Below are 22,826 nucleotides of genomic sequence, written 5' to 3'. Positions count from 1 at the left end.
GTTTGACTCTGTCTCACGCTGAACGCAGTCGACCAATCACAACAGACAGGGTCATCGGTCCAATCAGCACAGATAAGCTTCATGCTAAGGAGGGGTTTGGGAACAAATTAATCGCTGAACTAATTATATTTGAGTCGCTGGGAAAATTAGGTAAAAATAAATGCAGATTATGACACACAATGAAAGTGTTTTCTGACATCGTATTCATATCAGCCTGTTGTTGGAGACCCCAAAAATAAAAATATGACCTTTTATAATGCAAAATAGGTGCTCTTTAATGTCAAATATTAACACTTTTCACTCTGTCGTAAACATTTAACAGTCAACAAAATACAAGAATTACACTGTTAAATAAATGAAACAGCATACTTGTCTACTTTATTATCTATATTTTATTCCATAATAGAAGCAATAAAGCATCTTTATTATAAAGGAAACTTTATAATAACTTGAACTTGCTGCTTTCAATTTTAGAGATAAATAATGCAAAAACGGCCTTTTAAAAACACATCCAGATTTCATGTAATTTCACCTTTTCAATTGACTGACCTTAACATCCGGCTTTACACATCCTATATCTTCATCAATGAAACAAGATTTGCAGTTATTCATTTGTTTTTTAATGTATGCATTTGGTAGATGATTTTTAATTAAAGAGATCAATGTATGCCTTCTCTGGGATTCAAACGCATATTCTTAGTGTTACTAATGCTTTGCCATATTAATGTTGTGATGTCAAAAATGTTAGCTGACATTTCAAGGTAGCTTTTCTGAATTTCATGATAGCCAATAGCAGCCAAAGTTAAAAACAGATCACAATGAGTTTGCAATTGTTAATTCATTCATTTATTAATTGTCTTTTTGGCATAGTCCTTTTGTTAATCTGGGGTCGCCACTGCAAAAATACATTTAAAATAAATCAATTAAACATATAAATCAATTTACATATTTGTACGAAGAAAAAGCTAAATCTTACTTAACTTTTTAAAAGGTCTAAATTCACCAAAGCATGCTGTTTTTCAGGAGACTAGATTTAAAATGCAAACTAATACAGCATCAATGCATACATTAAAACCACTTTTTAATTAAAGTACCTTTTGTCTCTAGCAGCCTAAAGTTGTCTAATAAAAACATTCTGATATGACAAGAACTGACAAATATAAAGTATTACTTGAGATTCCTATCAGATCTCTATTCACAAAACTATTAACCATGACTGTAAACAGCTGGATGTGTATTATCAATCAGTTTTAAAGTGTTCCATGTATTTTTAGCACATGACATAAAGAAGTGAGTGAAGTGTGAGTGACTGATGCGACTAAAAACGCTGTTCAACTTGGATTAATTTATAAATAGTGTGCATGGGCATTTGCCTCAACATCACACTGAAATCAAAAATGTTTCTTTCTGCACCTAAATATTTGTTTTGTATTGCTAAAAAAGTATTAATAATCTATAAAGTCAAATAAAGTATCAATAACTAAGCTAGACCTTTAACATTTGCAAAAGTTTGTCATTGTTATTAAGTAGAGATCATTTAGCATGAATAAATTAAAACTAGTGGTCAAGCCACAATAAAGGAAGAAATTTAATCATGAAGTTACAAACCACAGTAACCTTGTGAGGCAAGTCAAAAATCTATGGTAAGTGATAATATGAGGTTGACGCTGTACGGATGTGCTCTATTCTTTGTAGTGTGGAACTGAAAGTGCTGTAAATCACATAAAGACATCCTGTCATGCTGTCGTTTAAGGGGTGTTGTTCTAAAATAGACTTCTAGAGAAAGGGATGTGTTCTTCTGGATCTTCACTAGGAAGTAAGCAACTGCATAGGGTGCACTCATGATGCAATATGAGAAAAATGGTAGCTCTGAAAACATCATGGAAATGGACTTGGAATCTGAAGAGAAGATGTCCTTTCGCAAAGGTTTGGTATATTTAATAATATTAAAATGTGTCATCTCTAATATATGAAGTAATCCATGTGTTTGAGTCTTTTAGTTTGTGGTAAACCCACACTCCCACATGAAAGAAACGCAATCGTAATTTATAGTTAATAATCCAGTGTTTTTAAACCATACTATAGTAAAGTGCATTACTGTGTTTATTATAGTATCCACAACACTTTGTTAATTTATGCTCCGGCATACTGTAGTATTGACTATAGTGAACTAATAAACTGGGCACGGTGGCTCAGTGGTTAGCACTGTGGCCTCACAGCAAGAAGGTCGCTGGTTCGAGTCTTCGCCGGGCCAGTTGGCATTTCTGTGTGAAGTTTGCATGTTCTCCCTGTGTTGGCGTGCGTTTCCTCAGGGTGCTCCAGTGTATGGGTGTGTCTTAGAACTGGGTTGTGGCTGGAAGGGCATACAATGCCTAAAACTTACGCTGGAATAGTTGGCGGTACATTCTGCTGTGGCGACCTCAAAAATAGACTAAGCCGAAGGAAAATTATTGAACGAACTGTAATTTACTTTAGTTTTTACTACAGTAAACTGGTGTAGTGTGATGTACCCTATAGTTGTAGAAAACACCACTATTGGGTCATTTGTTTATATTACTATACATGTTAAATTATCATAGCAACAATAGAATCAAGTACTTTACTATAGTATGGTTAAAAAATAATATAGTATTTACTGTAAATTACTGTAGTATTTTAATGTGGGTTGACATTGTTCCTTCTGGAATAGTAAAATGATAGAAAGTAACTTTCGTTTCACTTTAAATTAAATGTATTGCTTCCCCAAATGATTGTTGGATTATATTATAAGTATATAGTATACTTATATTATAAAAGTGTATTACTGAAAGTTTGATGTGAAAAGCACCAAATTAAAATAAAATAAAATGAATATGATGTTGTAATAAAACCCTCTCATTGTGTTTTATTTTGTGCAGGTCATCAATACAGGAGAAAAAACAGCATCCTTGTGTTTCTCGCAGCAGTCTGCGTGTTTATTTTCATGGTCATGACTTTGGTCAACTGTGAGTGGATTAAACAGCATACAAATATGTTTATTTCTCCTTGAATGTAATGAAAATGCAATGCAAAAACCTAAATATTGTTTAAACCGCAGAGTATTTATATACAACGGTGCTATTTACTGGTTAAATATTATTTTTAATATGTATTATATAATATAGATTTTATTTTTACAGTGCTGCATCAGCAAAGAAAGTTTTCAGAGCTGGAGAGTTGGATATACAGCCATACTTCTAATATAACTTCAATCAGCTCACATTTACAGACAACTGGTGAGATCTTGAAGTCTTTTTACATATATAAAAAAATAAAATAAATATATATATATATTATTATTATTATTTTTTTTTTTTGTAGTTTTGTCCCATTTTCGACTTTTTTAATGAATTAATTATTTTTTTTAATTTAATAAATTCTCAAACATCCTATCTACTGAAACACATCTAAAAGCAAGTCATTTTATGCTTAAAAATTGGGTCAGAATTCTAATACAAATTTGATTTTTCTTACCACACTGGCAGATATTTTCCAGTCTAATTTAGAGTATGAATTGACTTCATTTTGATACATTTAAAAACAACTTAATAAAGCACTTTGTTTGTTTCAGTTAATGGACTTTGATTAAAGAATATTTACATATTTGTTCTGTAAAACAAGACAATGATTTTTTTCATCTATATACAGTGCTCAGCATAAACGAGTACACCACTTACCCAGCTGCAACCCAGTACTGGGAAACAACTACACACACAACGGGAAATTTCATTTTCTTTCGGCTTAGTCCCTTTATTCGCCACCGCCAACTTACCGCCATAAGTTTTACCAAATAGATGCCCTTCCAACTGCAACCCATCACTGGGAAACACCTATACATACTCACACACACTCTCACAATAAGGGCAATTTAGCTTATTCAATTCCCCTATAACGCATATGTTTGGTCTGTGAGGGAAACTAGAGCACCCGGAGGAAACCCACTTCAACACGGGTAGAACATGCAAACTCCACACAGAAATGCCAACTGACCCTGCCGAGACTCAAACCAGCAACCTTCTTGCTGAGAGGCCACAGTGTCCAAAAATTAGCACACCCAAATGAATTCTTAAGTAAAAATGTTACATAAAATTGTAATAAACAAGAAAAATCAAGTGAAACATAAATAAAAGAAAATTTTGTTTAATAATTGAGATTTCTTTGCGATAACTAATTCGATTTTAAATGTATATGGCGTGACAGTGGTGCAGTGGGTAACATTGTCGCCTCACAGCAAGAAGGTCACTGGTTCGAGCCCCGGCTGGGTCAGTTGGCATTTCTGTTTGGAGTTTGCATGTTTTCCTCGTGTTGGTGTGGGTTTCCACAGGGTGCTTCGGTTTCCCCCACATCCCAAGCACATGCACTATAGAGGAATTGAATAAGCTAAATTGGCCGTAGTGTGTGTGTGAATGAGTATTTATGGGTGCTTCCTAGTGATGGGTTGCAGTAAACTGTAAAACATATGCTGGATAAGTTGTCGGTTCATTCCGCTGTGGTGACAGCTAATTAATAAATAGACTAAGCCGAAAAGAAAATGAATGAACTTAAATGTATTATTTCAGTTTTTTTAATTGCATTTTAACTTCACACTTCAGATAATACATAAGTAAAAATAACTTTTTTACAGTATTTTACATCAATATTCATGAGCTATTTTCTTTTTCAGCTATCAACACATTTCCATCTTCACCACATTTTAGAAACAATTTGAAAGGTTCCCAAACTCCCTCAAAAATCTTGTATTTAACTCTTAATATATAGATTATCTTTTCCATTGTCGTGTCTGTAATCATGTCTTTCAGCCAACGTCCAATACATTGGTGTACACACATTTTTCCAATTTAAAGAAGTACTTAGTTTAGCTTGAAGAATACATCATTTAAAAAATATAGGTGGCCAAACTCTTATTTTAATGGATTTAACATCAATAAAACAGTTTTTTTAAATGCACTAGAAAGTAATGGATGTTTTCACGGAGGAATTGATAAAAATATACATTTTCAAAAGAAGGTTTACTCATTTATGCTGAGCACTGCACTTACACACTCATATTTGAATGTGCACATATATTCAGGAAGCCAAATAATATATATTAAGTGTTTTTCCTCATAAAAAAGAGTGAAAGTGATTTTTTTTCTATCTTCATCACATAAGATGAAAAAGAGATGTTTAATATTCAGGCCTGGATGACCAATCTTACCTCTTCATTGAGTTCAATCACATCCAAGCAGAAGGAAAACCTACAGAAGATGGGTGAGGTTTTCTATTATAATGTGCTTTTAAGTCCTCTAGAACAACACATGAATGCAATTAAAAGTATTTTCGTACCATGAAACAGCAGTGTGCTTCTGTCGATTTATTTTCCAACAGAGCGCCAGCAGGATCTGACAAACGCTGAAGTGAAGAGCTTGAGTTCTGCAGTATCAGCGCTCGCATCCAAAATCGATGCATCAGGTCTGCAAAACTATTTTATATAAAAAGACAACACAAAATAAAGCAATATTAACAATAAACTCTTATATCTGTGATCGTTTAACCATCAAATATTTGTTTTAAGTCAGCAACCAGGACCAGAAGCGGGCTGAAATTAAAAATACATTAGAGAGTCTGCAATCATCTGTTACTTCTCTACAGTCTGACCTGCAAAGCAAGCAATCTGACTTTGGTACGACACAAACATGAAATAGCTATGAATTTTCAATAAGTTTCACATTTTTGCACCCCATGAAAACAAAGGGTATGAAATATATACTCAAAATCTAATGCAACTTCAATAGAGATTATTGAATGCATGTGTGCTCAAAAAAGCTGAATCCTAAATTCAACCAAATTAAAGTGTCATCACGTTTATTGTCTTATTGGAGACATTTGTACAGAATATTATTGGGAATAGAAATATGAAGTCATTTCCCTTGGCTTAGTTCCTTTATTTATCAGCGGAATAAACCACCAACTTACGGTAAACACTCATACACCACGGCCAATTTAGTTTCTATTCCTCTATAGCGCATGTGTTTGGACTGTGGGGGAAACTGGAGCACCCGGAGGAAACCCACGCCAACACGGGGAGAACATGCAAAATCCACACAGAAATGCCAACTGACCCAGCCGAGGCTTAAACCAGAGGCCTTCTTGCTGTGAAGTGACAGTGCAAACCACTGAGCCACCATGTCGCCCTAGGAAGATGAAGTGACTCCTAAAGACAGGAGTGTCTAAACTCGGTCCTGGAGGGCCGGTGTCCTCCAGATTTTAGCTCCAACTTGCCTCAACACACCTGTAAGGGTATTTCTAGAAAGCCTAGTAAGAGCTTGATTAGCTAGCCCAGGTGTGTCTGTTTGGGTTTGGAACTAAACTGGACACCGGCTCTCCAGGACCAAGTCTGGACATGCCTGCCTAAAGAGTTATGTGGACAAACCCAAAAGTTGGATTGATTTAGGTTTCAAGAGTTCACACTTAGCTGATGATTGATTATGAAGCTTGTTTGCCATGCTGTCCCGGGAGAGAGCCCTGAGCTTATAAGATCCTCGAGCCCGGGGCTCCCTCCCATTTGCAAGGCTAGCGGGGAGTTTGAGCTCAGGTAGATCTCGAGAACTCCCCTGCTGTAGTAGTTAATGAACAGATAGTGACTGCTCTTTTGGATTGCCGATTTGGATTAGTCAGTTAACTTAAGTTGCATATTTTTGATAATGGAAGGAAATCGGGGAATCCGGGGAAAACCCACGTGAGTACGAGGAGAACGTGTAAACTCTGCATAGAAACGTCAGCTGGCTTGGTAAACACTAGAACCAGTGACGTTATTGCTGTGAGGCAACAGTGCTAACCACTGGGCCACCGTGCCACCCATCTAGGAAAGGAGGAGGAGGAGGAGTAGGGGTGGAAGGGGAGATTCTTCAAAATGAAGATGGCTTTGGTATGGAAGTCAGGGTATTTATAGTGGCTTAGAAATCATCTAATTGGTGAATCATACATTGGCTAATGCGGGACCAGCCATGTCAATCATAAACATGTGATCCTCTCGAAGTTAGTTTAGAAATAAACTTCACTTATTTGACAAAAGTAACCCAAACCCCGGTTAGGTTTGTTCATATTTGACCCAACATTAGGTTACAATAACCCAGTATTTTTTTAGCAAGTTTTATAGCGTTATTCACCTAGTTCTCATTGACATTGATCTTGCTGATCTAGTATACTGTATTATACATTTCATATCATATCAGAGAGTAAATTAAAAAACGTTTCTATTGATATTCAATGGACATGGGCATGGTGGCTCAGGGGTTAGCACTGTCGCATAACAGCAAGAAAGTTGCTGGTTCGAGTCCCAGGTGGGTCAGTTGGCATTTCTGTGTGGAGTTTGCACGTTCTCCCCGTGTTGCCTTGGGTTTCCTCTGGGTGCTCCGGTTTCCCCCACAGTCCAAACACATGCGCTATAGGGGAATTGAAAAAATTGCCACATTGTATGAGTGTGTGTGTGTGTGTGTTTGTGTGTGTGTGGATGTGTGTGTGTGTGTGTGTGTGTGTGTGTGTGTGTGTGTGTGTGTGTGTGTGAATGAGTGCTTCCCAATACTGATTTGCAGCTCGAAGGGCATTTGCTGCGTAAAACATATGCCGGAATAGTTGGTGGGTTATTCCGCTGTGGCGATCTCTGAAATAGAGACTAAGCCGAAGAAAAATAAATGAATGATATTTAATGTAAACTAATAATATAAGCTTAAAAAATGAAACCTTACCATAAAGCACTGCAATAATACAATCTTATATGATAATTGATGATGCAACTCTACATCTGTTCTTAGTATAACCAGCCCTCAATGATCTTGTTGACTGTATTAATGTTTTTTTGTCTGTTCAAGATTCTCTGTCAAGCTCAATGATTGAAATGAAGAGTTCAGTATCAGATCTCACTTCATCAGTCACAGCCCTTTCCTCTAAACTATCAGCCACCAGTGAGTAGAACTTACACTAAAGAGGATCTATTATGCAAAAATCCTTTTTATAAGAGCTTTAAAGACAGTTGTGTGGCAGCAGAGTGTGAATATAGTCAGTCTCTAATGGTAAAAAAAATTATTAATTCAGTTTTTTATCACCAGACATATCACCAAAGATACAGCATAGACTAAGAGGATTATAAATGTGGAGTTTTAGATGAAGCACAAATGAACAGCGACAGGAGTCTCCATAGACTGACGCATTCTGACGCTCACATTTTCTGTTTTTCAACCAGATAACCAGATAATAACAGATAATTGTTTTTGAATCTGCCACTATGCTGACACAAAGGCATTTGTAGCTCCGCCCTCTTTTGAAAAGAGCCCAATCTCATTTGAATTTAAAGCGACAGTCACCAAAACAGCACAATTAGAGGATCAAAGCCTAAAAGGGTCAGTTTCAGAGAGCTATAAAGCATTATCTGTAGCTGAAACTCCACAGGGACATCAGAGACTTATTTTACATCTAGTCAAAAGAGGCATAATAGGTCTTCTTTACCTGTTTATGCTGCACTTGATGCAATAACGGTCCATTAAATGCAGAATATTCACTTCTTCACGTTCACAGAGCAGGACGTGTCTCAAACTACTGAAGTGAAGAGTTTGATCAACAGTTTGAGTTCTGCAGTATCAGCACTGAACAATGCAGGTCTGAACCACCACATCATTGTTATTTGTCAATTAAAGAGGGGAATTAAAGATGTATTAATCTTTTCTTCCAGTTAATGATCAGAAGGAGAAACAGGCTGAAACAGAAAGATCACTGGAAAGCCTGAAATCAGCCATACAGTCTGATCAACAAAACAAGCAACGTGACATGGGTGAGACTAAAGCATAAAAACAACAATTAAACATCTTAAAAAGCTTAAATATCTGTAACAAAAATTTAATTGATAAACAATTCCTATTATCATATCAATGCATTTACTGCAGTATTTATTCTTAAATATGTAATTGCAAATGCTTACTGTTATTTCATGTTAGCTTACACTCAATAAATACTGTTAGCAGATACATACAAAGCTAAACTTTTGTAAAAAAAACAACAACAAATATATAATAAATAAAAATATATATTAATCGAATTTAACTTTCAGTTTACACTCTAGGAAAAGGTTTTTTTTTTTTTACTTAGAGGTTTTGTCTTGTTTCTTGTTTAAATATCTTAAAACTCTTTAATCAAAAGGTATTTTGTGGACAAGTAAAAATATCAACTGAAAAAATCGGGCTCATTCTAAAAACGTAGTCCAGCGGCATTTCTGGAGGCCGTGAAATACGTCCCGGTAGGTACGTATTTGTGCAGTTTTTGTTTTCGCAAATCCGCGAGAAGCCGATGTGTGTGCTTTTTCGTATCTCGAATGTCTCTGGCGAGTGCCGTTCGCGCCCGCTCTGTTCTCGCGTCAACCCACCAGAGGCCGCTGTCTGACTGACCGAATGATTGACTGCGCGACCGGCCAATCGGCTGACACACCCTCCTGAACCCAACCAGTTTTACAGATTGACCTGCCCGCCCGCTGACTTCCCTAAACCCAAGCAACAATTAAGAAAAGCCGTCTAGAAAAAGAAAAGCCCTCATTTGTTTTTTACCACGTTTTCGGATTTCACCGCGTTCTCACCCTGTTATGACCCTGTTCTCACCCTGTTACTTTATTTTATGGATTCTGTTTTTGTCTTACCTGATTTCTGAAACCGCTCTTCCCCGGACGCCGTTGTCAACTCCTCCTCTCTGCATCTGAAGTCAGCCGACGCACACAATGAGCTAACTGGACAAACTGATTGCGGCGGGAAAGCCCTTCACACGGAGGTAATCAGTCAGCCAACAAGTTCGAAAGGGAACGACGTCACACTGCCCTGTAGCGTTCGCTTAAAAAAATGAAATGCAGCCATACGTACCTCCCGGGACGTACTTCGCGGTCTCCAGAAAAGTCCATGGGACTACGTTTTCAGAATGAGCTTGGGTTGAAAAATATAAGTGAGTTTATCCTTAAAAGGCACCTATGATGAAAATCATCCTTTGCTAGCTTTCTGTCCTTTCTGTCTATGGACAGAATTGTGTGTAGGCATAGTGTGTTCACAGTCATATTGGGGTAATATAGACAATAAGTCTATTTTTTTACATTTCTGATATTAAAATAGGATCCAAACCCCTCCCATTTTGAGACACACTGCAACGTGACGTAGGAGTGCAGTTTCCCGCCCACCGAATTGTTTGACAGCAGCATATTAACATTTCTCTGTAGTAACGCGTATAATCATATCAACAAGACAGGACGTGGAAAGCAACCGGGATTAAAAGATCTGTTCAGCTCTCTGTGATCATCAATCATCATCAAATGTGATCAAGAGTGAGATTAACAAGTTTTACACGTTTTTAAAACAGCGCATGTTTGTAATGAATTACAGCAATTTACTTCAGATTTACTTCATCATCACAGCCACGTGTCAGTACAATTATAAAAGAAGAGTCTTCAATCCCGCTTTGTGGACGTTAAATCAGGTTTATTTTGTATATTAACATAACAGATGTCCATACAGCAGTGAATATTAATGTGTATCCTGTCACATTTGCTGTGCAAAAACAGTGTAAAGTTAAACACGCGCGCAGTGTGTGCATGTGTGTGTGCATGTGTGTCTCTGTGTGTGTGCGTGAAATTTGTAACGACATTGTGTGTGACTCATCATTGCAAAAAGTCTTGAATTACCTCCACAACAAATACATCAAATAATCATTGGGAATGTTCTTACTGTAGTATTTCTCACAAACGTTACGTGAGATCTGCTTCCTTCATGTCTGTCTGATATCTGACGCAGTCAAGGCGTAGACTGAGGCACACTCTGACCGTCACGTGGAAACGGTGGGCGGGGAGAACCAGCATTAAAGGCACAGGCAACAAAAACAGCTACATGGTGTTAAAAGCAAGTTACAGAGAGCTAGCTGCCGGCTTACACCACTGGGAGATTTAGCTTGTTTAAATATTAAAAAAGAAAAAACTAATCAAATTTCGACTTGTGTGTTTTGTTTTTTTAAAACAAGACAATAATTTTTCTTGTCTAGGAAATACCTCTAGACATAAGAATTTTTTTATTTGGATACTTGGACTAGATACAAGGCAAAAAAACTTAAGTAGGAAATGTACAGTAGGATTTACAGATTAGAGTGGTATATTATTCAAAATTAAAATATTAGACTATTTTCATTATTTAACTAAGTGAAGTTTATTCATAAACTAATTTCGAGAGGATCATGTGCTTATGATTGACACGGCTGGCCCCGAGTCAAGCTAATGTATGAACCACCAATCAGGCTATTCCTAACCAAGTATAAATAACCAAACACCTTACCTTTAGTCATCTTCGTCTTGAAGAATCCCCCCTTCCACCCCTTCGCCTCCTCTTTTGTCTACAGGGCAGCACGGCGGCCCAGTAACTAGCACTGCGGCCTCACAGCAAAATGCCTCCGGTTCGGGCATCTAACCAAACGGTCAGAATTTTCGTGTGGAGTTCATGTTCTCTCCGTGCTTGCGTGGGTTTTCCCCAGGTCCTCCGGTTTCCTCCCACACTCCCAAAAACATGACACTTAAGTAAATTGACTAAACCAAATCAGCACTAAATTCAATTGTGTCAGCAACACATCACCTTAGCAACCCTCACGCAGCAGGAGGGGGGGTTCTCGAGATCTACCTGAGCTCAAACTCCCCTCTCACCCTGCAATGGGAGGGAGCCCCGGGCTCGAGGCTCTCATGAGCTCGGGGCTCTCTCCCGGGACAGCATGCCAAACTAGCTTATTACCAATCATCAGCTAAGTGTGAACTCTTGAATGTTGTGTTAAAAAAATATAAATTCTAGACACTTTATTGATCTTTTAGAAGTAACTTTCTAAGTTAAATCATGTTAAATATTTAAGTCATCTTGGCCATAACATTGTGACGGAACATTGTTATAGAATTTCATTTAGTAATTGTTTTATGCTGTATTCATGTTTTTGTCTTATGTTAAAGATTCTCTGTCGAGCTCAATGAGTGAACTGAAGAGTTCAGCATCAGATCTCACTTCATCCGTCACAGCTCTTTCCTCTCAACTATCAGCCGCCAGTGAGTAGAACTTACGTTAAATGTGTAAGTCAGCAAATAAACATATTAAATAATGCAGTGCACATAATATCTGTTTTAGATATTATGTGCTGTCATCATGGCAAAGGCTAAAAAAATTTGTTATTTAAATTATTACGTTAATAATGTGTTGAAAAAAGTCTTCTCTCCATTAAACAACACTTGGGAATTTTTTTAAAGAAATAACATTTTCACACAAGTGTTAATAATTTTCCCATCAAGTCTTGGAAATTGAGATTGATCTACTCACCCTTTTCTGATCCACAGTGGAGCAGCAGGAAGTGAAGAGCTTGATGAACAGCTTGAGCTCTGCAGTATCAGCGCTGACGTCCAAACTCAGTGAAACAGGTGAGGAAATATTACATCAGTAAATCTGTGGATTGAAAAGGGGACATTTATTAAAAAAAACTATCATAAACAGGGCCAGACAAAATCTCAGAGAATATTTACTGTGTATTTTTAGTTTTTTTTAGTTTTATTTTGTACAAAATCTGTGTATTCAGGGCTCAACGATAAGGACTGCCCGATGGCCCGGGGCCAGCATGTGAGATGCTCGGGACAGTAGACAGGATCATTACTGGCCCGATTGGGCCAATGCTGCGTTGTCACTGTAACCCCACAGAGCAAGTGGGTTACATCACTAAAGTTTAATTTGCCTGCGACTATGTCAATTGCGTGCAAAAACAAATCGAGAATCGAGAAATAGTTTGGGTTTTTAAGCCTTCAAGTGCTACCTTCTCTGTGATGTGGTAAGCACTATATTGCTTTTTGGTTCCTCTTATCTGATTGGATGTTGCGAGCACGTTATTTTTTCCATAACAACAATTCCAATACAGCGAAGAAACGGCAACATAAAATGATGAAGCAAAAAGAAAACATTTGTTTTTAACTTCTTTAAAGCAGACATTGCGAGGGTACACCACGACTAAAAAAAAAAAAAAGAAGTGATGTTTTGTACAGTTTGTCTTCAGTTTGGCAGGTCAGCCACTTTTGTTTTGCAATAAAATACCTGCACATTTTCCATACCGCTTATTTTGTTTGCATAACTCTTTGAATTGTGCTCAGTATACATTAATTAACGGCGAGGCAGTGCTGTCGCCACACAGCAAGAAGGTCGCTGGGTCGCTGGTTCGAATCTCGATTCAGTTTTCAGATTTCTGTGTGGAGTTTGCATGTTCTCCCTGCCTTCGCGTGGGTTTCCTCCGGGTGCTCCGGTTTCCCCAACAGTCCAAAGACATGCGGTACAGGTGAATTGGGTAGGCTAAATTGTCCGTAGTGTATGAGTGTGTGTGGATGTTTCCCAGAGATGGGTTGCAGCTGGAAGGGCATCCGCTACATAAAAACTTGCTGGATAAGTTGGCGGTGCATTCCGCTGTGGCGACCCCGGATAAATCAAGAGACTAAGCCGACAAGAAAATGAATGAATACATTAACATTTTTATATTTAGATTCTAGATTGACAAACATTATTTTTTAAATTTGTGGCTAAGAAATAGCTACTAACTTTTTCGTGGTGGGGCCAGTGAAAATATTGGCAGGGCAAGTAAAAATCTGAACCACTGGTCCGATCGGGCCAGTAGAAAAAATCCTTAGCGTTGAATCCTGGTATTTATGCAGAATAATATTGAGAGTTTAGGAACTAAAAACAAATCCAATTAGATCCACTTGTTTGTTAAACAAAGTCAGTGTCTGATTTTATATACAGCTGGGGAAATAAGTATTGAATACATCTTGTTTTTTTTTTCCTGGGAATGCTATTTCTAAAGGAGCTGTTGACATGGAATTGAACCAGGCTTTGGTAAAAACCCAAACAATACACATATAAAAATAAAACAATACAAAAAAAGTAATGTAATAATAACAATGGAATGGCACAAGGAGAAAGCACTGAACTACTGAAACATTTTTTGTGACGGCAGCTTAAAGATGCCTCTCATATGGAGAGTGAAGTCACATGAGTTGCTCATGTGTGAGTTTCTCACAGACTTTAACAGTGTCAAGATCTTGATGGTTCTGTGGGTCTCGTCTATCAAATCTGAGCTTGATTTTGTATTGTCTATTGGATAGGAGTCAGGCGATAGGCTGGGCCATTGAACAGCTTGATTTTCTTACTCTGAAAGCATTTGAGAGTCTCCTTGGCTGTGTTTTGGCTGAAATGTCCACTCTGGTTTTATCTTTATCATCCTGCTAATGTAGATGTTGAACTGAAGCAGCTGATATTCATTTACACTGAGGAAGGACAGAGGATTGCTGAAGTACTGAGAGATTTCAGCTGCTGTCTGGGCTTTCACTGCCGAACTACACCTCCCTTTCTTCATGTGTTCAATACTTTTTCTCTGCGTCATTTCCTTTTATTAATGCATAACTTCATTTATAAACGAATTAGATTTGTTTTCTTTGCTTTTATGGATTTCTTTGGTTGTTACCAACATCTGGTTGAAAATGTCTAGTAAGCAGCACCTTTAAAGATATGCTTTCAGAGAAAAAAGGTGACATGTTCAATACTTATTCCCCCCCTGTATCTACTAAAAGATATAACATATGCCTTTAAATACTGTATTGTACATAAACCATATAAACATTTTCAACAATAGTCCTGAAATTAATATAAAAACTGAATAAATATTTATTTACACATTTAAAATAGAATAAATAAAGTAAAATAAAGTAAATAAAATAGATTGAATGATCTAAAATCTGTGTAAATCTGGGGATGTCTGCACGTACAGATTCCGTGTGGGCCTAGTAATAAGTTCACTTACAGTACAAATAAAAAATGCAACTGTTGACTATCTGTGCACTTGAAGTTTAGTAATGCTACACTTAAGTACATTTAAAAGTATACCTTTATAGACTAAAAAGAGGGCCAGTTTTTCGCGGAAGTTTATGAAGTATACTTAAGTAATGTTGAAATATATAGTTAATTACACATCATTCGATTCAATTTAAGTTTGTTTGTATAGTGTATTTCACACTAATGATTTTTCCAAAGCATCCTGCATCAAGACAACATCTAATAAGTATTACATAAGCGTACTTGTAAGTGGGACTAAATTGGCCCACTTTTTAGTATAATTTATACATTTAGTATACACTTTGTTGTTAAGTATACTTATTTTAAACCCTTTAACAGTTCAATATATAATAAGTATACTGAAAAAAATTATTTAAAGATGATTCCTTGGATTTACTCAATTTTTTTTAACGTTAAGTGTTTGTAAACCATTTATTTGGGTTGAATTTAAACAAACAAATTAACTTGAACATTATTAAACTTTATTTGTTTGTTTAAACTCAACACAAATAAACTGTTTGCAACAATTCTGCATGCAACACTTTTTTCAGTCTAGCGGGTTGTTTTCCAGCTAGTCTTATACTACAGCTGCTGATAAACCTGTCTGGGTTTATTTAGTGTGTACAATATTCAGATGTACATTACCCCTTCCATAATGCATTAACATCAACAATGAGCAACACTTTAGTTACATTATCTATTAATATTAATTAACACTAGTACATAAAAAGCACAGATCCTTTCAGTTCATGTTATCTAAGGTTTATTAAATTAAACTTGTAATAGCAAATGTAGAAATTATCAATAAAGCTTTACATATTTTAGTTCATGTCAACTAAAGTCAGCTAATTATTAAAGCTTACTGTTTTAAGGTTGATCTACTGTTATTGAAGCCTCAATTAAAACACCACTGTAAACTCTTATGCACATAGTAATGCTGATATATCTGATTTGTATGTTTTTTTTTAATGTAAAAGATTCTCTATCGAGCTCACTGAATGAACTGAAGAGTTCAGTGTCAGACCTCTCTTCATCCATCGCAGCTCTTTCCTCAAAACAACAGAGCTCTGGTGAGTTATACATTCACTATACAGAACAGCACTCAGTAGCACTATAATAGTCATATTTATCTATATTAATTCATTTTCAGCTCAATAAGTATTTACTTCAGAAATAAAACTGCACTGAATGCATAGATTTAACAGATCTACATGCTACTCATGACTTTATTCATTACATTGTACAATAGTAATGATATTTACTGCGTTGTACTTTTTTAGGTCTGATGTGTGTTCTTGTTGTCTTTTTTTATTATTATTCAGAAGAGAGAATCCTGAATGCTCTGAAGGGGCTGATGTCCAATACGAGTGCCAAAACAGCTGGTATGCAGCACTGTTGTATTGAAAATTGCAACAACAAAAAAATCTGCCTTTATTTATTTCACTTATTCTGTTAACACCCATTTTGGTGCAAGCGTGCAAAAGCAATATCCAAATTCAAATGAATATAATTCTGGAGCGATTTTGAATATAATACTCATTGTAGTCTTGTTTACACTGGCATATAAATATTTAAAATATTTATTTTAAATAAGTATGTACATTTAAAATAACTTCAAATAAATAACAAATAAATATCTGTAGACAATTAAAACAAACTAAGCATATATATATATATATATATATATATATATATATATATATATATATATATATATATATATATATATATATATATATATATATCAGAGGTCGCGTTAACTGAATATTTTCCGTCATTAACAGATTTTTTTCAGCAGTGACGGAAAAATCTGAAGGTGATTTGTCATTTTGACAGATTATGCTGAGAGTGATCTTTTGTAATTTGTAGCTGTAATTCCCACTTCTGTCTAGGGATGTCCCGATACAACATTTTAACTTCCGATACGATACCGATATTGCAGCCATCAGTACGAACCGATACCGATATAAATCCAATATCAGCACAAATTATGAATACTTTACTTTTACCTATTTTGTTGAGTCGAATATATGAAAGGCTAGATCAAACTGAGAACAAAAGTCTGCAACAGTAGGTATGGAAAAAACAACCAGGTTATTAACTACTGGTTGCATAAATGTGAACCTTTTACATAAGAATATATACTGTATATAAAGAATTAAAGAATAAATATCAAGAACCTGAAAAATATCTTAATTGAATAAACAAAAATACATTTTTAAAGCGCAAAATTCTAATTAAAGGTCACTTCAGTTATTCAGTTTTACCATCAGCAAATGGTAGAAAAATATTGTTAATTGAACAACTGTTAAAGGTTCAGTGTCCAAAGTTTCAATTTCACACACAGCTTCTAGATGAATTTTTGATCCAGTTGAGCTGAAAAAATATCTTTCACACTGGGCAGCAGAAATAAGTTATTGTTAAGTTAATAAAATGTGCAGTATGATTAGTACAAACATTTACATGATCAGATCTATTTCATTTGTGTTTGTATCATAAGAAAATTATGGCTGTATCAATGTTCCCAAACATTATTAATTTTATAATAATATATATTGCACATATTATCTTTAACAAATATACTTGCAGATGATAGATTGAAACACCTTTTCTCCACAGCACTAATAATGTGACTTTTAAGAATAATTTTATTCATCAGAATTCACTACATTTGCATATTTGCACAGATTCCACCTTACTTCCCACATGGGAAAAGTACGACAATGTAAATAAAGAGAACTGCAAACTGATGTGCAAAGCTGACACTTTTTATCAGAGCACGCTATCTTTCTGGGCTTTTTAAAGAAGAGGTAAACATGGGAATGCCTCTAAATAAATTTTCCTTCTGCCCCAAAGTAACACCATTCTTTCTTTTAAACTGTAATAGCCCTCAGCAACACAATGATTTCTTATTCTTATTTAACAGACAATTAAAACAACAAAAATGTTTAGCATTTTACATGACAGAGTGTTCAAGTAAAAAAATGAAATAAAGAATAATAAATCCACTATTTCACTCCTACTATCCATGTGCACCACTGACAGGTCAAATCTGCTCCCTCTCTAGTCTTGGTGCTGCTGAGAGATTGGGATTTAAAGTTATAGAAAGCTATAGAAAGCAGAATCCGGGACATTTCCGGCGATTTAGAAATCTTGGCAGCATGCAATGTTTAAGTCCCAAATAGAGGACATGTCCGGGATAAAGAGGATGTATTGTCACTCTAAATAATGAGCTGGGTCAGTCTACTCACTAAAAGGCTTTTTTTCCGCGTGTCCTTGCGCTCTCCTCAAAGCTAAAGTCAGAGCAGGTGTCCCGCGCGTCTCTGTGGGTCTGCAGCAGCAGAGCCCGCGAGTCTGTGGCAGAGACTTTTCTCATGCACACAGAACCGGGCCGCTGAGGTAAAGTCTTCTGTGTGGGAAGCGCTGGTGAGGAATTAGGTATCACACTGGATGAACCACGATATGCCATGACCGAACTGAGGCTCGCACGATGTGTGCTGCGTCGCCATTCGGTGCCTTATGTTGCTTAGCAGCGTAACGTTAAAGGAAAGCTGTAATTAGCTGAAAAAAGCTCAAAATTACCCAGTTTTCTCCTGGATTAAAGCTGACAGCCGCTAACGTTTACTTAACTGATGCTCAACACACACAAATCTGTTAAAATCTCAAAAAAAGTACTCAAGGGTTTCTTAAACCTTTAAATCAAATAATTTAATTATTAAATATTAAATAAGTTTCAGCCCTAGTTTTAATCTTCTTTCAAGATTATTCTACTAATCTAAACAATTAGACTAAAGCTATTTACTGTACTCAAAGCTTTACTTAAATAAAATATATTAAAAACTGTTTTATATAAATTAAATTAATATAAAAAAAATACTTTCAAATACACATCTATAGAACTAAAACTAAAAATGAACAGAATTACTAAAACTGAACAAAAATAAAAAGGTATAAAAACAATGAACTATTAAAAAACTACAGATTTACTCAGTGATTTTTAAAGTAACTGCTCACTTTCTCACCTTGTCTTCCTCTCCGACACAGATGTTCCTGTGAAAAGCTGTAAATCTGGCTGGATTGTGTATAAAAGCAGCTGTTTCTTTTTTTCTGAAACTCAAGTCAGCTGGTCTGAAGCCCGAGATTACTGCAAACAACAGGAAGCGTCACTCCTGAAAATACAAGATGACAATGAGGAGTGGGTGAGTAACAGCTAAACACACACACAGTTCAAGTCACAATCATTCGCCCTCGTGTGAATTTTTATCAAATATTTCTTAAATGATGTTTAACAGATTAAGGAGTTTTTCACAGTATTTCCTATAATATTTCTTTCTTCTGGAAAAAGTCTTATTTGTTTTATTTTGGCTAGAATAAAAGCAGTTTTAAAGCCATTTTAAGGTCAATATTATTAGCCCCCTTTAGCAATATTTTGTTTTGGATTGTCTCCAGAACAAACCACTGTTAAACAATGACTTGCCTAATTACCCTAACTTTACCCTAATTAACCTAGTTAAGCCTTTAAATGTCACTTTAAACTGTATACTAGTAACTTGAAGAATATCTAGTCAAGTATTATGTGCTGTCATCATGACAAAGACAAAATAAATCAGTTATTAGAGATGAGTTATTAAAACTATGATAAGAAATGTGCTGAAGAAATCCTTCATGTTTAACAAAAACTGGGGGGAAATATATAGAAGGGCTAATAAATCAGGAGGGCTAATAATTCTGACTTCAACTCTACCATTTTGATTTCATTTTTTTCCACTCATTCTCAAATTCTGTTTCTTTTAGTCATTTCTGAAAAATCACACCATCCCCAAACACTACTGGGTCGGCCTCACAGATCAGAACACAGGCCAGTGGAGATGGGTTGATGAAACTCCTTACAGCATCAACAAAGAGTGAGATAACTGATGCATTTTCACTTCAGCATTTTCCCATATTGTTCATTCGTTAATTTTCCTTTAGCTAAGTCCCTTATTTATCAGTTCCAACAGAAGTTGGAACCATCTTAGAGGGAGTAAATAGTGAGTACATTTTCATTTTTGGGTGAACTGTCCCTTTAAGGTTAATTTCTTTTTTTTTAATCTGTGTTTTTATTTAAGTTTTTATAAACATAGTATACAAATAACATTTACTCAGAATGTTTACAATCACAAAAAAGGAAACAAATAGATAGAAAATAATAATAGATATAAATTATAATAATTGATAGTAGTGACAGCTTAAAAAAACAAAAAAAACACGAGGGGAGGGGGGGGTAAACAAATAAATAAATACACTCCAATATAAAGTCAATAATTACGACAAAGACAAAGCCCCTGAAAGCCTTTCAAAGATCAAGTAAGTATGTTTCGATTAATGCCCTGGGGCCTCATGTATCAACGCTGCGTACGCAGAAATACTTTGCGTACGCCAGGTTTCACGCTCAGAATCTCTCACGTTTGGATTTACTAACCATGAACTGAACGTGGGAATGTGCGCAGCTCCACGCCAGCTTTATGGCTGGCGTACGCACATTTTTTGTGCGTGTCTGTTTTATTTCCATTGGCAACTCCTAGAGGCAGTTGTGTTAAATTCCTCTCTACAAAGTGTCTGAGCCTTACAATGGCAGCTGTATGAGACGGGTTCATCTAGCAGGTATATAAGGTTTCCATACCATACAGTTGACCAGCCAAACATTAAAGCACAATTTGCAGCGGTCGCCTGTTTTCCCAATGTAATCTGAGCTATCTACCGCATGCACATTGTTATAAAGACACTATCTGAAGATGAATTTGCATACGTGAATCAGAAACATTTCCATTCAATAAATGTGCAAATAAAATATGATGCACAAACTTATTAATGATTCCTACTTGTATTTCTCATGATAAATAGTGGGCAAAATCTGATATGTAGCAGGGGAAAAAAGAAGAAAGAGTTCATCAGACGCTGGAATCGAACCGAGTTCATGCTCGAACGTGTCAAAACATGTTGAAATGTGTCTTACGAGCTGCGCCACTAAGACTGTTACAGATGCAGCAACATTTTACACCTATAAATCATACTATTTCACTTTTAACTCTACAGTGCGATGTTCAGACCCAACTGTGTTAAACGCATCAGCTAAACTCTCCCACTCTATTTTTTTCTTTTGTTGTTAATTCAAACAAATTTGCAAATAACACCACTTTTCTCCGGTCTACCTCCGAAAGCAGCACCTCCACTTCACATTCTGTTCATTCTGTTTCTCTTTTTGCTTGATTTTGTCATTGCTTTTTCGTTGGGTTTTGCCAAAGTAGAGTCATTAGCATATTCATACGGGGGAGGAGGCAGGGAGGGGTTTTGTGCTCGTGCATGTTGCGCTCAGTTTCACCTTCATTCGGATGTACAAAAGAATATGCGTGAGATTCGGCGTACGCAGTGTTTCATACAGCTGAATTTTTTTCTGCGTACGCACATTTACAGCTTTGTGCGTACGCAATGTTTTAATCAATTCCACGCAAGTCTTCGTACATGAGGCCCCAGGTCTGTTAGAAAAAGTCTGATTTCAGCAGCAAATCTGCAGTCATTTTCTCAAATATATATATATCTGTTTCAACCTCTGTGTCCATTCTGTTAAAGTAGGTTGGCGGGTCTTCATCCAGTTCACTGTAATTATTTTCCTAGCTGTTATTAATATTATATGTTGTGCAAATAGGTGAGACTTACTGAATTGATCAGGGGGGAAGCCATCAAGCAGAAAAAATACCTGGTGCATTGGTACTGTATGTCATATCCTAAAACTTTTTTAATGTCCCTGTTAACCTCCTGCCAATACACTTATATTTTGGGACATTCTCTTAATATGTGAACATAGTCCCCCACTTCTCCACAATCTCTAAGGTTAATTTCTACAGAATATATACAGGATATACTCACCGGCCACTTTATTAGAAATTTCCTCCTTTAGATTGCATAAAATGCTTTGCTCTAAATCTCCCAGTAATTAACATATAGCATCATCAAGTGTTTGTCTACAAGTTTTGGGTCAAGATGGCATATAATTTAGACCTTTATCTTTATTTTTGTGTAAGAAATAATTAACAGCCATATCTGAGAGAGCACACTAATAAAAGTCAATTAATCAAACCCTTGAGTAATACATGTATTACATGAGGTGCTTGTATGCAAATTCTGACCTCAAGATGGCACCACATTTACATGTTTTTTAGTTGATACATTTACATTCATGTTTATATATGAACAAAACGTCTGATTCTTTAGATAAATAGTGGACTTTAAGGATTGCTGTTGGTTCATAATTAAATACATGACATGAAATGACCTTCAGATGGAATGGGATGCCGGATAATATATATTACATGCAGATGGAGTTACATTTGCTGTCATTCTTTTAGACGCTGGAATCAAGGCCAGCCGGATGACTGGAAAAACCACGGTCTGGGAGAAGAAGGAGAGGATTGTGGGCATATATCATATACTGGGAAACTCAATGACATCCACTGCTCCACCAAAATTAGATTTATTTGTAGAAACTGAAAATGACTGATGAATGTGACCCAAATAACAAAGACATACAAATCGTCTGTATCCTAGTACTCTAAACATTGTAAACACCCTTCAAAACATGTGTATTTCCTCCTTTAATATTCATTAAACAATAAATACACATTTCACAATTAGTCTTTCTGTCTTCTTTTATTTTCTAGAAACTAGGGATGCTTCGATCGATCACCTAGAGATCGATATCGGCCGATAATCACATTTTATGACTCGATCGGTACTCGCCAATCTGGCTGATCTCATAAACCGATCGCAAATGTTTGTTCACGATTTAACAGTGTTTTACACGCAGAGGAGATGCATGTGCACACCCAACACAGCAGCTAAAATATATAAAGATGTGGTGCAACCTCTGTTTACACAGTTTAT

The 22,826-nt window shown here is 36.1% G+C and overlaps 1 protein-coding gene and 1 long non-coding RNA gene across 4 annotated transcripts in view; one reads left to right on the top strand and one right to left on the bottom strand.

Moving 5' to 3' along the window:
- The first annotated feature begins 1,808 nt into the window (after nt 1-1,808).
- On the top strand, nt 1,809-22,573 carry asgr1c.1 (asialoglycoprotein receptor 1c, tandem duplicate 1). Of its 3 annotated transcripts, none has more exons than XM_001339548.8 (16): nt 1,809-1,926; nt 2,898-2,984; nt 3,159-3,254; nt 5,170-5,268; nt 5,386-5,469; nt 5,573-5,680; nt 7,869-7,961; nt 8,572-8,652; nt 8,726-8,824; nt 12,002-12,094; nt 12,380-12,460; nt 15,884-15,976; nt 16,229-16,288; nt 18,951-19,105; nt 19,701-19,810; nt 22,292-22,573. In XM_001339548.8, exons 1-16 carry the CDS (start codon nt 1,842-1,844, stop codon nt 22,431-22,433), a joined length of 1,566 nt encoding a protein of 521 aa, XP_001339584.3. In that variant the 5' UTR covers nt 1,809-1,841; the 3' UTR covers nt 22,434-22,573. The 3 variants fall into 3 exon arrangements, with proteins under 3 accessions (XP_001339584.3, XP_068077493.1, XP_073807966.1); XM_068221392.2 differs by lacking the exon at nt 22,292-22,573 and adding an exon at nt 20,841-20,999; XM_073951865.1 differs by lacking the exons at nt 7,869-7,961; nt 8,572-8,652; nt 8,726-8,824.
- LOC141385735 (uncharacterized) overlaps nt 3,344-22,826 on the bottom strand; it is a 48,447-nt gene continuing 28,964 nt past the window's right edge. Inside the window, exons 5-8 of the long non-coding RNA XR_012406646.1 lie at nt 18,929-19,075; nt 12,363-12,485; nt 5,344-5,479; nt 3,344-5,255 (exon numbers count right to left, since the gene is read on the bottom strand). This is a non-coding gene — a long non-coding RNA (uncharacterized lncRNA). The remainder of the gene's footprint in view (nt 5,256-5,343; nt 5,480-12,362; nt 12,486-18,928; nt 19,076-22,826) is intronic.

Source organism: Danio rerio, chromosome 5 (assembly GCF_049306965.1).
Source record: "Danio rerio strain Tuebingen ecotype United States chromosome 5, GRCz12tu, whole genome shotgun sequence".
Lineage (NCBI taxonomy): Eukaryota > Metazoa > Chordata > Actinopteri > Cypriniformes > Danionidae > Danio > Danio rerio.
The sequence above is the reverse complement of the archived record's forward strand: the minus strand, read 5'-3'. Positions and strand labels throughout refer to the sequence as shown.